Source organism: Camellia sinensis, chromosome 2, assembly GCF_055761805.1.
Source record: "Camellia sinensis isolate YWXY chromosome 2, ASM5576180v1, whole genome shotgun sequence".
Taxonomy (NCBI): domain Eukaryota; kingdom Viridiplantae; phylum Streptophyta; class Magnoliopsida; order Ericales; family Theaceae; genus Camellia; species Camellia sinensis.
Genome location: NC_138962.1, coordinates 68,720,043 through 68,737,734, shown reverse-complemented (window position 1 = coordinate 68,737,734; position 17,692 = coordinate 68,720,043). Strand labels below are relative to the sequence as shown.

Genomic DNA, 17,692 nt, shown 5'->3' with positions numbered 1-17,692 from the left:
TGAGCATGGCGAGCAATCTTTTCTTCAACACTCTAAAACATACTAAGGACTTCAAATACCATCTATGAGGGATTAAAAAAAAAGTTCTGGACAGAAAATCATGAGATTGAGTCTCACCTCACGGCGCTGAACAGTACCCCCATATCCAGTAGCTTGGCAAAATCTCCTGACATCATTTTCGAAATAAAAAGAAAACTTGTTTTTGGTTAGTGAGAGTGTATTTTGAAATAAAATAAACAAATAAATAAAATCAAGATAGGAGAAGATGAGAGCAGAGAGCTTTCCATTTTTGTAAAAAAACACTAATAGATGCAATCACTATCCCTTTGCTCTGTTTCTCGGCAACCAAACAAATGTTAAATAAGCAAGATCGACATAAAACACCAATTAAAGTTTCAGGACTAGAGCTTTGACGGGCAGCTTCCAAGCTGAACGATGAAACCCAAATTTCCCAAATTTCCCAAGAGCTTCAACGGGCAGCTTTCAAGAACAAATCACAAAATCTGAAAATTTCAAAATCAATTTAGAACAAATCAAACCCAAATTTCAGTCAAGAAAAAGTCAACCAAAATTTCACAAATGTAAATAAATTTCTGAAACGAATTTAGAAAATAAAGACCTGGATTCCAGTATGATTGATGAACTTCTTCTTTGGGATCGATTTACAACCATAGTTAATCCCAGTAGACTTCTCTGCTACAATACAAAACATATATATATATACATAAACCCTAAAACCATCGTAAAACCCCAAATCAATGACACTAAACAACACAATCATACCAAATCAACTCACATGTCGTCGATGTAAATGTGGCCTAGAAGATGAATCGAGTAGGGCCATTCGTCCTGGAATGTAATCCCCTGCGTTGAAACCTAGAGCGAGAGAGAGAGAGAGAGTAAATTAGGGTTTGATAAGAAGAGAGATCAATAATAGAATAGAAGGATGGGTGGTGTATGTGCCTTCTCAGATAAGGTCGTCGCAAATATCGGCGATCTTGTCATAGGATTTGAAAGCCATTGCGTCGCTGTGGATCGCTCACGATGGTTAGATCTCAGCCTAGGATTCAAATCTGATTTAGATTTCGATGATCTTCTCGAATCTGGCAGAGGCACCAGTGGAGGAGGAGGAGAAGGAGGAGGATCATTGACGGCGGTGGGTGTTTAGGAGAGAGAGAGAGAGAGAGAGAGGCACCAGCGGAGGACGGAGGAGGATCATCGACGGCAGTGGGGATCTACGGCGGTGGCCGTGGCGATCTATGCCGGTGGTGGTGGTCTGCGGTGAGGTGAGGCTTGGTGGTGAAGGAGAATCTGTGTGAGAGGTTTGAACAAATGGTTGTAAACAAAGAACACGGGCAGTGATATATATCCCACTAAAAACAATTTCACCTTTAGCGACTAAATTTGTTTTTGTCGGAGAATCTTAACATATAACGACTAAAATTTGGTCGGCCATTGTCTACCAGTGCATTTAGATATCAAAACAATGTCGTTTTGATATCTGTGACTAAATTGTGTTAGTCGCTAAAAGATTTTACTGTTCCCGCCCAATTTTTCACCTCCTGACATCATTTTTAGCGACTAATATTTTAAATTGGTCGCAAAAAATCACCTTTTTGCAACAAAATTACTTTAGTCGGTAATAGTATCAACTTTTAGCTACGAAATGTTTTTTGGTCGGCAAATGTCATTTTTTTACGACAAAAATTTTTTTGGTCGGCAAAAGTGGTCGGCAAATATGTAAATTCTTATAGTATGTGTTTAATTAGTGTGGAACCGGTGTGCTTGGTGATGATGTTGTGACTATGACTCAACGTCTGCAAGCTGTGACTTGGATGCTTGACCTTGTTCTGATAAATCTGATAGCTTATCAAATCCACTAGATAATGTATGTTTAATTAGTGTTCATTGTTACTGGGTCTGAAGTTTCATGATTAATATGCAAGCTTTATTAACAAAAGACAATGATTCACAAATAAAAAAAATATTATACAAAATTTTATATTAGAATAATATGGTAATGATAATCTTAAAAGTACTTTGAAATTGGTAAAAAAGTTATTTTTTTTATTTATTTAAATTCAAAACGTTTCAAAAAATTGGTGGAAAATGTTGTGTTTTTAAAAAAAAAAATTATATCTTTTACTACTGTATGGGTGCTTGTTAGCTAAAATTTTATTCAAATAATAAAGTAAAAATAAGAATATAGAAGTGACATAATTGTTCATTATTTTTTAATATTTTTGTATGTGAAAATAAGAATATAGAAGTTATTAGTAAGATTCAAATACTAATCTAGACTATGAAATTGACAAGCTTTAACCAACTTACTTAGATTAATTTTTGTCTACTATTATAAAATACTTATCATTTTTTTGTTATATAAAATTCCTAGAATCGTAAAGCCAAACCAAGCAAGTTTTTATGGTTAAGATCTAGTCTGGTTATGTAAGTTTAATGGTTCAGTTATGATTTTAAATTTTTTAAACCATAGGAACAGATTCAATTTTTAATTTATTCTATAACCGGATCAATTCGATCTATGAACGCCTCTAGTCGATTCTGGCATTGAGATTTTCTCTTATTTTAACTAGGGCAATTGCAAATCAGCTGAAAGATGTAATAATAATTACAAAAACTAACTTGTCATTATTTGCACCAAAAATTCAAAGTGACTTGCAAATCTCATATTTTTGCAATTGCTTTCAACCCTTTGTTTCCCCTAATTTATTTATAATTTCCCATAACTTTTCCAGGCTTTCCCTCCTTTAAACTTGTTCTCTTTTGTGCTCTTTTCTTCTTCTTTTCTCTTTCATCATTTCATCTCTTTCTTCTCTTTCTTCTCTTTCTATTCACTCTCTATTTATATTTTTTCTTATCTAAAAATAGATACACCAGCACATAATTCTTAGAATCTTGAAGGAATTGCTCAACACTCAAATACTGGAACTGTAGGGGATTGTTCATTTGTTTGTTCTTTTGGAGTTGACCCTTCTTGACTTGGTATATTAATTTCTTTTCTTTCTCTACCTTGATCTGAGCTTTAATTTTTGTTGGGATTTAGTTTAGTTTACTCTCTCTGTTGATGTGTTGCTATAATAATTTTTTGATAAAATCTTTTCAAGGTTATGATTTACTAATATGTGTTTATATATACTGTTCAATCATGCTCCATAGGCTACAGGAAAACCAGTCTTCATATAAAGAGTGAGTGTAATATTGATAAATCCAAATTCAGTAACTTACTCTCTTTTGTTATCTCATAATTGAAGAGTAAAGCAATTATGCAGTTCTTTTTTCTTTTATTTATTTATTTTTAATTTCAAATTAGTTGGATTATGAATCAATGGCGTCGAGTTAAGTTGAGTTCTTATTTGCCACAAGCTAAATTCAGAAAATTACACTCTGTTGGGATAGAGTGATTTGGTGAGAAATAATGGGGGGAGGGGGGAACTCTTTTTGTTATGTTTGGTTTATAAGTTAGATGGAAAAACATGAGAAATAGCGAGAAAGAGAACTCTCTTATTTTGTAGTGAGAAAGAGTACTTAGAAGTTTCATTTCTCACTAAAAGTGGTGCAATTTGGTAAGAAACAAGTTGATTGGTTATAAGTTGATTAGGCTCTCAAAGTGATGTTTTGGAGATTTTAAACATGTATTGAATGAAAGAATTTGCATGGGTTTTGGGTGTTAGAGTTTAGTCTTCATTGGGAGTTTTGTTATTTTTCGTTGGTTTCTTGCCAACCAAATGTGTTTGTCACATCAAATTGGATTTAAGCGATTTGGCTTCCCCAAATTGATGCCTATTCATGCTTTCCTTTCCTTCTTGTAATGTTTTATTTATTTAACAAAATATTACTTCTTTTGCCAATAAAAAGTAATAATAAAAATACATAGAGAGAGAGAGAGAGTGCAAAATATCACCCATATACCTATATCACATACTTTGTTTTCTTCTCCATCCAAACACGCTCGTCAAACACAATCATTTCTTTTCTTTTCTTTTCTGCCATCCAAACGGATGAGCTTTTAAAGTGAAGGCCAAATTTAGCTCATTTATCACACAAGCAAGTTAAAGCAAAAGATACTGACCAGATGAATTTCTATCTCTTGGCCTTTATTCAAACTTTGGGATAAATGTCATGACCCGAACCCGCCCCCATGGGTTAAGGACATAACCGACCAGTAATCAAGAGATTACCTACGGCCTTGAACTAAACCAAACGTATTTTAACAGAGTTAATGGGGGGCCAAACGGAAGCAATTTAAAACTTTGTCCATAGAGCTATGCTTACATGGCACATCATAACAAACCATACATGTGCATATTAATAACTCACAACAAAATATGTACTACATAAGGTTCTGTATATACAGAATCATATAAGTCTAAGTCAACCCATAATGACTATATACAACAGATGCAAAGTCTTTGCCAACATGAGAGAATATAAATACATAACAAAAGGGTGAAGACGGGCTAGTGCGTGAGACACAAGGGCTGACTCTCCCAAAACCTTTGTTGTTCCTCACAGACTTCACTGGGGCCGGGTTTGGACTTCACTTGGCTCACCTACAAGCATATGAATGAGCGTGAGCGAAGGCCCAGTGAATAATATCAATTAAAGAAGCTATACAGACGATATATAGAACAACATGCTTCAAACAGCCTTAGGCCCAATTCCTATTTCTATTTAACATATATACCCAATTTAGGTCAAGTGACTGCGGTTCCAAACAAACTGGCATTTGGCCCATTCAAACTTTCATTTGTGTCAAAACGGCCTTTGGCCCATTCAGATAACAAAATGGCCTTTGGCCCATTCATTCGTTCATGTCGAAACGGCCTCTAGCCTATTCATTCATGTCTAAACGGCCTCCGGCCCATTCATTCATGTTAAAACGGCCTCTAGCCCATTCATTCATGTCAAAACGGCCTCTGGCCCATCCATTTAGGCCAAAACGGCCTCTGGCCCATTCATTCATGTCGAAACGGCCTCTGGCCCATCCATTCATGTCAAAACGGCCTCTAGCCCATTTATTCTATTATTCAGATCAGACTGGCCTCTGGCCCACTCATTTGGTATAGCAAACATTGTCCACCAATCGAAACAATGAACTTATGAAACTTACATAGAAGTAAGCAATTGGACAACAACATATTTCAGATATCTCTGCTAAGATATTACTCACAGTGATCGGTTGGTTGGTTTGCCCTGGAGCTCGACCCTACACATTCCATGAACACAAAAGAGTCACAAACAATTCGATCCGTTCTAAATTCACATTTTCCTCTTTAGGCTTCATTCTTATCTCTTTAACTCAATTACAATGCTCAATGCATGCCTAAGAGTACTTGGAAGTGAAAGAGAACAGAAAATGAAACACAGAATGTCTTTTCAAAATTTCAGAAAACAGGGTCCCCCTCGAACGTGGACTTCCCCGTTTGAGTGGACCCTTGAGGCCTGCAAAAGTACTGGATATGTCAAATTTACGCTCGATCGCGAACTCTAGCACTCGAGCGGAAGGCCTCTCTCCATGGCTCCCCGCTCGAGCGTGAACTTCCCCGCTCGAGCGGACACCATGTCTACAGAAAATACTGGGAACACGAATTTCACGCTCGAGCGGCGGTTTCCCCGCTCGAGCGGACATCAAAATTCTGAAAAATCCAGAACATGTTCTTGAGCTTCAATTTGATGTTCAAAGGTTCCAAATGCACGATTTTGGCTCAAACTTCACATATACATATTCTAATATGGTGTAAACACCAAATTACAACACAATGAAGCTCAATTTCACAATTTAATCACATGCATGTCTCAAATTAACTCAAACTCATCACCAACACACTAGATTCAAACATGCAAGACTCAAACTCCCATGATTTGCACTTGCATGTGAAATATACACAATATCCTCAACTTAATTGGTGAAGAGATGATCAAATACATGGTCGTTAATCAAAACTCAACATGGATTACATACTTTATGCTCAAACATGGAAATTTATAGTAATTTCCTACATGCATGCATCTATTGACGTTAAATTCAACAAATACAACTCAATTTCCTTATAATCAAACTAATTCATGTTCTTGACCATGAATCAAACTTGAATCCACAATTTACAACATTAAGCTCATGAATTCCCTTACTTAGGAGCTCAATCTTCCAAACTATAGCAATTTCTTGAGTTTAATCTTCAAATTCCCCAACCTTGAGCCAAGATTACACAATTTTCTCCCTCTCTCTCTCTATAGCCGACCCTCTCTCTTATTTGAGTTCAAATTAGCCAAATGATGCTATAAAGAGAGAATTGAGGGTGTAGTGCCTTATTACAACAACCCCACTAATTCCAATTTAATAATAATAAATAATTTGGCACTAATTCATCAATTAAATCAATTAATTCTGATTTGAATCAATTTCCAATTAATTTTACCATAGCTCTAAAAATTATGCCAATCGCAATGGCGTAGTCAATTTCGGTTTCTGTGGCCAATAAGGCCTTCAATTTAATTTCCAAAGCAGACAATCAAACAGATATTCCTACGGTGAATAGATAGAAATTCAAAACCACATATTTTCACATAATGGGACACAAAATCATATTAAACACATAATCATATTCATGTTAAAGACCAATTAACATATTACGGAATAGGGATATCACAGTCTTCCCCCCTTTAGGAAGTTTGGTCCTCCAAACTTATTTACCTTCGTCGGGAAACAAATGTGGATAGCGTAGGCACATTTCATCCTCCTTTTCCCACGTGGCATCCGTCCCATAATGTTCTTTCCATTCCACTTTCACCGTTGGGATGGACTTGCTTCTCAGTTGTTTCACTTGCCGGTCAACAATTCGTTCCGGCCATTCGGCGTATTCCATATTTTCATCAATAGCTACCCGGTGATAATCAATCACATGAAACGGGTCTCGGAGGTGACCCCTCAACATCGACACGTGAAACACATTATGGATTTGTTCGAATCCCGGTGGCAAAGCAACTCTATAGGCAGCTGGGCCAAGCTTTTCCAGAATTTGAAACGGCTAATGTAACGAGGCGACAACTTGCCCTTCTTTCCAAACCTGACTTGGCCCTTCATCGGAGATACACGGATGAACACATGGTCACCAACCTCATACTCAAGAGGTCTTCTCCGAACATCTGCATAATTCTTTTGTCGGTCCTAAGCTGTTTTGAGCCTTTGCCAAATAATCTTGATTTTCTCAGAAGTGTCTTGCACAATTTCAGGCCCAAGTAAAGCTCTATCCCCGACTTCTGTCCAACAAATAGGTGATCTACACCTTCTACCATACAAAACCTCATATGGTGCCATACTGATGCTGGAGTGGAAGCTGTTATTGTATGCAAACTCTGTAAGTGGCAAATAGTCTTCCCAACTCCCCTAAAAGTCCAAAGCACACATCCGAAGCATATCTTCCAAAGTCTGTATTATTCGTTATGATTGCACATCGGCCTGTGGGTAGAATGCAGTACTGAATCTTAGTTCTGTTCCCATAGCTTCCTACAAACTCTTCCACAATCTAGATACAAATTTCAGATCTCTATCCGACACAATGGATACCGAAACTCCGTGTAAACGGACAATCTCATCAACATAAATGGTAGCCAGTCTATAAGCATTAAATGTGGTTTTAACTGGTAGAAAATGTGCAGATTTAGTCAGTCTATCAACTACAACCCAAATAGAATCCATACCTCGAGAAGTCCAAGGTAGGCCAACAACGAAATCCATAGTCACATGCTCCCGCTTCCATTCAGGAATAGGGAGAGGTTGGAGTAGACCGCTTGGTTTCTGATGTTCAGCTTTGACTTGCTGACATTGAAGACGCTTGGACACATATTCTGCAATCTCTTTCTTCATTTTAGGCCACCAATAGGTTTGTTTCAAATCCCGATACATTTTATTATTACCCGGATGCATAGCAAATACGGATCTGTGGGCTTCATCTAAAACCCTCTTCTTTAGTTCCGAAATATCTGGGACACACATTCTGTTCCGAAATCTCAACACTTCATTCTCAATGCCAAACTCTGCTTTCGGACTTGTTTCAAATTCATCAATCACTTTCTTAAGGAATTCATCCTCTTTCTGCTTCTGCTTGATTTCGTCAATGATTGCCAGCTCGGCTGTAATAGCGGCTATCAGTCCGCCCTGTTCACACATTACCACTTCAATTTCAGATTTTTCAAAATCTTACAAGATCTCTTTCTGTTCAGTAAGCAAACAAGCCATACTCCCCGTTGATTTTCTACTCAAGGCGTCAGCAACTGTATTAGCTTTCCCGGGGTGATACTGAATCTCCAGATCATAATCCTTTATCAATTCTAGCCATCTCCTCTGCCGCATATTCAACTCTTTGTGTGTGAAAAAGTATTTCAAACTTTTGTGATCCGTGTAGATTTCACACTTTGCTCCATACAAATAATGCCGCCAGATTTTCAAAGCAAAAACAATTACGGCCAATTCTAGGTCATACGTTGGATAATTCTTCTCGTGTGGCCTCAACTGTTGGGAGGCGTAAGTAATAAATTTTCTATTCTGCATTAACACACAACCCAAACCTTTATAAGACGCATCACTGAAAATTACAAAATCTTTCGTACCTGAAGGTAGTGTCAAAATTGGTGCAGTGGCCAATCTTGTTTTCTGTTCATAGAAGGCAGATTCTCTTTCGTCGTTCCATTCAAATGATTGCCCTTTACGTATCAATTGGGTAAGAGGCACAGCTAATTTCGAAAAGTCCTTCACAAACCTCCTGTTGTACCCAGCTAAGCCCATGAAACTACGAACTTCTGTCACATTGGTCGGTGTAGGCCAACTCACAATCGCCTCTATTTTCTACGAGTCCACTGAAATTCTTTCCTTGTTGATTACATGCCCTAAGAAAACAACTTCATCCAACCAAAACTCATATTTCTTTAGTTTAGCAAATAATTTCCTTTCCCGAAGTATTTGTAGGACAGTTCTCAAATGATGTTCATGTTCAAGTCTATCTTTAGAATATATCAAAATGTCATCGATAAAAACCACAACGAATTCGTCAAGGTAGGTTTTAAAAATTTGGTTCATTAAGTCCATAAATGCTGTCGGAGCATTAGTCACTCCAAATGGCATAACAAGAAATTCAAAATGTCCATACCTCGTTCTGAATGCGGTTTTCTCAACATCCTCTGCCTTAACTTTCAGCTGATGATACCCGGATCTCAAATCAATCTTAGAAAACACCTGTGATCCCTGCAACTGGTCAAATAAGTCATCAATACGGGGTAGGGAATATTTGTTCTTTATTGTTACCTTGTTCAATTCTCGATAATCGCTGCACAAACGCAAAGTTTTATCCTTCTTTTTCACAAACAATACTAGTGCACCCCAAGGCGAAGTGCTAGGTCAAATAAACCCCTTGTCAAAAAGGTCTTGCAACTGTTCTTTCAATTCTTTCATTTCGGCAGTAGCCATTCTGTAGGGAGTTTTAGAAATGGGTTGGGTGCCTGGCACAGTTTCAAAAGTAAACTCTATCTCCCTGTCTACCAATTCCCCTAGTAATTCATTTGGAAACACATCTGCAAATTCTCTAACAATAGGGATATCATTTAATTCAACATTCACAGATTGTTCAGACAACACATAACACAAATAACCCTAACACCCTTTCCTGATTAGTTTGCATGCTTTCATTGCAGATATCAAATAAGTTGGAGGCATTACCCCATTACCCACAAACACAATCTCCTTATGTTATGGAGGTTTAAACACAACCCGTTTTGTCACACAATCAATGGTGGCACCATATTTGGTCAACCAATCCATGCCCAAAATTACATTGAAATGCCTAAAATTCAAGGGCAACAAATCCACATATAGGATAGCATCCTCAACACGCATATCACAAAACCTGTATATAGATTCACACAATACAGATTCCCCAGATGGAGTAGACACACATAGCAGATATGGCAGTAATTCTAAGGGTCTATTCAGTCTAGATGCAAATGCATATGTCACAAAAGAGTGTGTGGATTCGGAGTCAATTAACACAAAAGCATCCTGATTACATATAGAAATAATACCTGAGACAACTGCGTTGGCATTCCGTGTATCGCCCGGAACAAGCACAAAAACTCTCCCCTGTCTCACGATATTCCCAGTGGTAGCAGATCTCAAAGTATTTCCCGGCTTTGGGATCGATGCAGTGGAACTAGCAGCTATCTTTCCACCATTCTGATTACAATCTCGGGCCATATGCCCTTGTTTCTCATATTTGAAATAGGCTCCTGATGCACGGTAACAAACTCTATGGTGCCTTTTGCTACAAATGTTGCACATGGGAGCTGTGTCTCGGGAAGAATTCAAAGTATTTGAGGAGCCCATGTTTTGCTTTTTCAGAAATTTCTTCTTTGAAAAGAAGCCTTGCCTTTTGTTGCCTCTCCATTCTGTCGTTGGCTTAGCCTGTCTAGCTATGTTAGCCTCTGATATGATGGCCCTGTCTAACACCCCAATGTAGGTTTCTAGCTTCAAAACATTCACTCTTTCTAAAATGTCGCTTCGAAGCCCACCTTCAAAATGCCTCGCCTTCTTATAGTCCGTATCAATCACGTGTGGTGCAAACCTGGCCAATTCAGTGAATTTGGCCTCATAATCAGCTACAGTCATACTGTCTTGCTTAAGTTCCATAAACTCTGCTACTTTCCTGTCCCGAACACACTGCGGGAAATACTTGTCATAGAAGATTTCCAAAAGTTTCACCCAATCAATATCCTTGTGATTTTCTCGCATTAACATCCACCATCTTCTTGCCTCGTCTTCTAGCATAAAAGTGGTTAGAAGCACTTTCTATGTCTCCGAGCAAGAGAACACTTCATACAATTTCTCAATGCCGAGAACCCATGCCTCGGCTTTCAACGGATCTAATCCACCATGGAACTGTGGTGGTTTCATCTTTTTGAATTCTTTGGTGAGAGCTATTATCCGATCATCATTCTGATTATCTGGCACGGGTGGTGCCGGAGGTGGAGGTGGAGGTGGCGGATGTGGTTGCTGCCACTGCTGTTGCCGCTCCTGTTGCTACCTCAAAGCTTCTGCCATTTCCTGTATCAGTTTTTCCATTCGGCCTATTCTGGCAGTAGAGGACTCCTCTATCTCATCACCTCTTGGTCTCACCATCTGATTAAACTTGCATTGTACTTTATACAAAAATTCCACAAATATGCATATACTAGAGAGCATATGTAGTCAAATAATTTACAATGCAAGTAAATCACAACTTATAGCACATAATTGTTCAAATCAAAACACTTAAGCATATTCTTGATGCTTTCAATTTCACACTTATCATATGAATGCATCCTAGATCTTTTCTAGACGCTTATTGCTCTTTCGGATAAGTGTGTGAATTATTAACTCGTGCTCTGATACCACTATGTCATGACCCGAACCCGCCCCCGTGGGTTAAGGACATAACCGGCCAGTAATCAAGAGATTACCTACGGCCTTGAACCAAACCAAACGTATTTTAACAGAGTTAATGGGGGTCAAACGGAAGCAATTTAAAACTTTGTCCATAGAGCTGTGCTTACATGGCACATCATAACAAACCATACATGTGCATATTAATAACTCACAACAAAATATGTACTACATAAGGTTCTGTACAAACAGGATCATATAAGTCTAAGTCAACCCATCACGACTATATACAACAGATGCAAAGTCTTCGCCAATATGAGAGAATATAAATACATAACAAAAGGGCGAAGACGGGCCTCGTGCGTAAGACACAAGGGCTGACTCTTCCAAAACCTTTGTTGTTCCTCATAGACTTCACTGGGGTCGGGTTTGGACTTCACTTGGCTCACCTACAAGCATATGAATGAGCGTGAGCGAAGGCCCAGTGAATAATATCAATTAAAGAAGCTATACAGATGATATATAGAACAACATGCTTCAAACAGCCTTAGGCCCAATTCCTATTTCTATTTAACATATATACCCAATTTAGGTCAAGTGACTGCGGTTCCAAACAAACTGGCCTTTGGCCCATTCAAACTTTCATTTGTGTCAAAATGGCCTTTGGCCCATTCAGATAACAAAATGGCCTTTGGCCCATTCATTCGTTCATGTCGAAACGGCCTCTGGCCCATTCATTCATGTCAAAACGGCCTTCGACCTATTTATTCATGTCAAAACGGCCTCTGGCCCATTCATTCGTGTCAAAACGGCCTCTGGCCCATCCATTCAGGCCAAAACGGCCTCTGGCCCATTCATTCATGTCAAAATGGCCTCTGGCCCATCCATTCATATCAAAACGGCCTCTAGCCCATTTATTCTATTATTCAGATCAGACTGGCCTCTGGCCCACTCATTTGGTATAGCAAACATTGTCCACCAATCGAATCAATGAACTTATGAAACTTACATAGAAGTAAGCAATTGGACAACAACATATTTTAGATATCTCTGTTAAGATATTACTCACAGTGATCAGTTGGTTGGTTTGTCCTGGAGCTCAACCCTACACATTCCATGAACACAAAAGGGTCACAAACAATTCGATCTGTTCTAAATTCATATTTTCCTCTTTAGGCTTCATTCTTATCTCTTTAACTCAATTACAATACTCAATGCATGCCTAAGAGTACTTGGAAGTAAAAGAGAACAGAAAATGAAACACAGAATGTCTTTTCAAAATTTTAGAAAACAGGATCCCCGCTCGAGCGTGGACTTCCCCGCTCGAGCGTGGACTTCTCCGCTCGAGCGGACCCTTGAGGCCTGCAAAAGTACTGGATATGTCAAATTTACGCTCGATCGCGAACTCTGGCACTCGAGCGGAAGGCCTCTCTACATGGCTTCCGCTCAAGCGTGAACTTCCCCACTCGAGCAGACACCATGTCTGCAGAAAATACTGGGAACACGAATTTCATGCTCGAGCAGCGGTTTCCCCTCTTGAGCGGACATCAAAATTCTGGAAAATCCAGAACATGTTCTTGAGCTTCAATTTGATGTTCAAAGGTTCTAAATGCACGATTTTGGCTCAAACTTCATATATACATATTCTAACGTGGTGTAAACACCAAATTACAACACAATGAAGCTCAATTTCACAATTTAATCACATGTATGTCTCAAATTAACTCAAACTCATCACCAACACACTAGATTCAAACAAGCAAGACTCAAACTCCCATGATTTGCACTTGCATGTGAAATATACACAATATCCTCAGCTTAATTGGTGAAGAGACGATCAAATACATGGTCGTTAACCAAAACTCAACATGGATTACATACTTTATGCTCAAACATGGAAATTTATAGTAATTTCCTACATGCATGCATCTATTGACGTTAAATTCAACAAATACAACTCAATTTCCTTATAATCAAACTAATTCATGTTCTTGACCATGAATCAAACTTGAATCCACAATTTACAACATTAAGCTCATGAATTCCCTTACGTAGGAGCTCAATCTTCCAAACTATAACAATTTCTTGAGTTTAATCTTCAAATTCCCCAACCTTGAGCCAAGATTACACAATTCTCTCCCTCTCTCTCTATAGCCGGCCCTCTCTCTTCTTTGGGTTCAAATCAGCCAAATGAAGCTATAAAGAGAGAATTGAGGGTGTAGTGCCTTATTACAACAACCCCACTAATTCCAATTTAATAATAATAAATAATTTGGCACTAATTCATCAATTAAATCAATTAATTCTGATCTTAATCAATTTCCAATTAAATTTCACCGTAGGCTCTAAAAATTATGCCAATCGTAATGGCGTAGTCAATTTTGGTTTCTGTGGCCGATAAGGTCTTCAATTTAATTTCCAAAGCAGACAATCAAACAGATATTCCTGCGGTGAATAGATAGAAATTCAAAATCACATATTTTCACATAATGGCACACAAAATCATATTAAACACATAATCATATTCATGTTAAGGACCAATTAACATATTATGGAACAGGGATATCACAATAAAACTCTCAACTTCCCTACAAAAGGATAGATAAGTTTTCTGGATACTTGTGGCTTCACCTTCTAGGAGTAGGCTAGATTCTGTTCAAACGGCCACACACACACAAAAAAAGAGGTTAGAATTGGAAAAAGTTATATCCAAAGATTCATAGTTCGTTGTTGATAGTTAAGATGAAGTGGTAATTAGTTAACACCAAAACAAGAGTGTTCCAAAGAACAAAGGGAATTGTTCTTTTTTAATGTCTTTTTTTTCACATACTACTCCCTCAAGTAAAATTCTTGAACTCATCTGTTATCTTACATTTCTTTGTAGCCTTTGGTTTTTATTTGGAACTTCATTGACTTTTCTTAATCCAAATTTGTAATACTAATGAGTTTTGTTTATCCAATTTTATGATATACATCCAATGGTGTCTTTGCATACTGAACTATTCAGGTTCTTAATCCATATAATATAGCGAGTTTTGTTCCAAGACTGCTGTGAAAGTCCAAAGAGCCTCCTCATCAATGCTTCGTTTTTCTTATCACGTTTTCTTCAGCTTCAAGGGTGAAGATCCCCGCAGGACATTCACTGATCACCTTTACATAGCTTTAATTCATGTAGGAATTCACACGTTTAGAGATGATGATGAACTTGAGAGATAAGAGGAAATTGAATCAAACCTAAAGAAGGCAATCCAAGAATCGAGAATTTCAATAGTTGTCTTGTCAAAAGACTATGCATCTTCTAAGTGGTGCCTTAATGAACTTGTGAAGATACTTGAACGCAAGAGAACTGTCAATCATATAATACTTCCCATGTTCTACCATGTGGATCCATCCCATGTCAAGAAGCAAACAGAGAGCTTTGCAGAAACATTTGAAAAACACATGGAGGGATTTGAGGTAAAGACTGATGATAGAAAACAAGAGAGGCTTGCAAAGATAAAGACATGGAGGGAAGCTATGAGAAAAGTTGCGGATTTGACAGGGATGATCTTAGAAGATGGGTACACAATTTTCTCTAACTTATTGGTTAGGCACCATCCTGATCAAGCACGCAAACATCATTCAACAAATTTATTCAATTATCTGCAATCAAAAGTTCCAACACAACCTTTATGGAAAGTTGTATACGTAGGCCATATGATAATGTCTCTTTGAAGAGAGACTAGATATTGAAAATATCTTTTTCTAAGATTTGAAATTCTATGACTCAAAGAGTACTATAAATTTTGCATTAGATTAATAAACATAGTCAAGGCTTTCTCCTTTTTTTCTTCAAAAGTTCACATGCATTTTAATTTTTACCAAAAGCATTGTCTATTTTCTAGTAACTTTGCAAAATCAGATGGTGTTCAATGGCATCAGTGTGCCGTTTTACCTAGACCATCCCCAGAGTTACGCATCTCACCATGAAAATTCCAACTAATTGCTTGGCAGGCAGATTATAGAACAAATAGTTTGAATACTGAAATAGAATGAAATGGTTTACAACAAATAGTTGGGAAAAGGTTGGTAAAATTTAAAAATGTAAATATCATATTTATTGTGAAAATAAAAAGGACTTATTGGCTTAAAAATTAGTTGGTCAAGTTGGAGTTGTGATTTATGTATGAATTTAGATTTTTCGTTGATTTTTTTTTATCAAAAAAATATTTTTCATGTAATATTAACTTCAAAATTGCATGCGTTTTAGGATTATTGCTCAAAATTAAGAATCATAACATTTACTTAATTTTGTGTGCATTCAAGTTATAGTGGCTAAATCTAATCATCATGAATTTTCATTTTTTTTTATTTTTTTTTATTTTTTTTACATTTGAATTCTTATTCTTTTTCAACTAATGACACGGAAACTATGATATTTCCTTTTTGGTTGTTGTTTGAAGGCATGAGTCAAGATTTATTCAGAAAATTGTGAAGGAGATTGCGAATAAATTGCATCGCACAGTCTTGAGTATAGGCCCCTATCAAATTGGAATTGATTCTCGTATAGAAGAAATTAATTCTTGGTTACAAGATGGATCAACTAATGTTAACATAGTGATGATATGTTGGATGAGTGGGCTAGGGAAGGCAACCACTGCCAAAATAGTTTACAATCTAAACTTCAACAAATATGATGGTAGCAGTTTTCTTGCAAATATTAAGGAAATATTAGAACAACACAATGGCTTAGTTTATTTGCAAAGAAAGCTAGTTTAGGATATTTTGAAGGGAAACCAGAAAAGAATTTGAACTGTTGATGAAGGGATTATTAAGATCAAAGATGTTATATGCTGCAAAAGAGTTTTTCTTGTGCTTGATGATGTGGATCAAGTGGAGCAATTAAATGCGGTACTCATGATGCAAGATTGGTTTTATTCGGGAAGTAAAATTATCATAACAACTAGACACAAGCAATTGTTGACGGTACAAAAACTGTATAAGGTACATAGGGTTAAGGAGTTAAATGATGATGAATCACTTGAGCTCTTCAGTTTGCATGCCTTTCGACAAAACCATCCCATTGAACGTTACGTGGAGCACTCAAAAGGAGTTGTACAGTACTGCGAAGGGCTGCCTTTAGCTCTTCAAGTTTTGGGCTCTTTGTTATACAACAGAAATGTAGATGTGTGGGAAAGTGCTTTAAAGAAATTGGAAGCAATTTCCGATAGCCAGATCCTTGAAAAACTTAAAATAAGTTATTACTCTTTTGATGACCATGACAGTAATCTATTCCTAGATATTGCTTGTTTCTTTGTTAGAAAAGACAAAGACTTCATTATTACAATACTAGATGGGTGTGATTTTCACACAAGAGTAAGGATTAATAATTTCATTGATAAATGCCTCTTAAAAATTGATGAAAATAACAGCTAACGTCATATCAGTTGCTTCAAGCCATGGCATGAGAAGTAATACGACAAGAGTCACCTGACGAACCCGAGAAAAGAAGCAGACTGTGGCATCACAAAGATGCCTTCAATGTATTGGTGGACAAAAGTGTAAGAATTATATGCTATTTATTTGCTTGTATGTTCCTATGTTGGTGTGCATACTTACATGGTCCTTTATTTTGTTAGGGAAACAAAACAATTGAAGGTCTCATCCTCAACATTCATGCATCAAACCAAGATAACTCATCCTGGGGGGTAAATAATGAAAAAAGACACAATTCTGGTGATTTTCTGGACATGTCAACAATGCTTTATGAAGGTCATCCACCAAAGCGACGACGTCTAAGCTTCTTATCTCACCTTCCCATATATTCTAGCTTTATAGTCATTTGCCACATCAAAAGACGTAGCCATACAAACTGATGCATTTTCAAGAATGTGCAAATTGAGACTACTGCAACTCAATAATGTACAACTCACTGAACAGTATAAGATGTTTCCCAAGAAACTGAGATGGTTTTGTTGGCATGGTTACCCTTCAAAATATATACCCAGTGAGTTTTCTTTAGAGAGCTTGGTAGCACTTGACATGTGCTATGGCATATTGGAAAGGGTTTGGAGGGGGGAAAAGGTACAACGCAGTTGTTTTTTTTTGTTCTTTTAAGAATGCTCCATATATAGATATCTTTCACAGAAAATGTCATAGTGCATTACATTCATCTTGGACAGGGTCCACATTGTATCACTGCTTTCTATGACATTTCCTGGAAAAAATTACTGAGAAGCATGAACACTTCTAAGGAGGTGGTGTGTCATGTCAAACACCATC

General features: G+C 37.3%; 1 protein-coding gene across 1 annotated transcript; it reads left to right on the top strand.

Moving 5' to 3' along the window:
* Positions 1-946: 946 nt before the first annotated feature.
* LOC114310797 (disease resistance protein RUN1-like) lies at positions 947-16,846 on the top strand. The gene is made up of 4 exons (XM_082910659.1): positions 947-1,156; positions 14,759-14,991; positions 15,874-16,109; positions 16,236-16,846. Exons 1-4 carry the CDS (start codon positions 947-949, stop codon positions 16,844-16,846), a joined length of 1,290 nt encoding a protein of 429 aa, XP_082766785.1.
* The last annotated feature ends 846 nt before the right edge of the window (positions 16,847-17,692 follow it).

Bases quoted from the DNA above. Each gene is read 5' to 3' on its own strand.
- LOC114310797 (XM_082910659.1), top strand. From the start codon at position 947: ATGGGTGGTGTATGTGCCTTCTCAGATAAGGTCGTCGCAAATATCGGC. The intron at 1,157-14,758 runs GTGGGTGTTTAG...GAACTTGTGAAG, and splicing joins GAGGAGGATCATTGACGGCG to ATACTTGAACGCAAGAGAAC. The intron at 14,992-15,873 runs GTACACAATTTT...TGTTGTTTGAAG, and splicing joins GGGATGATCTTAGAAGATGG to GCATGAGTCAAGATTTATTC.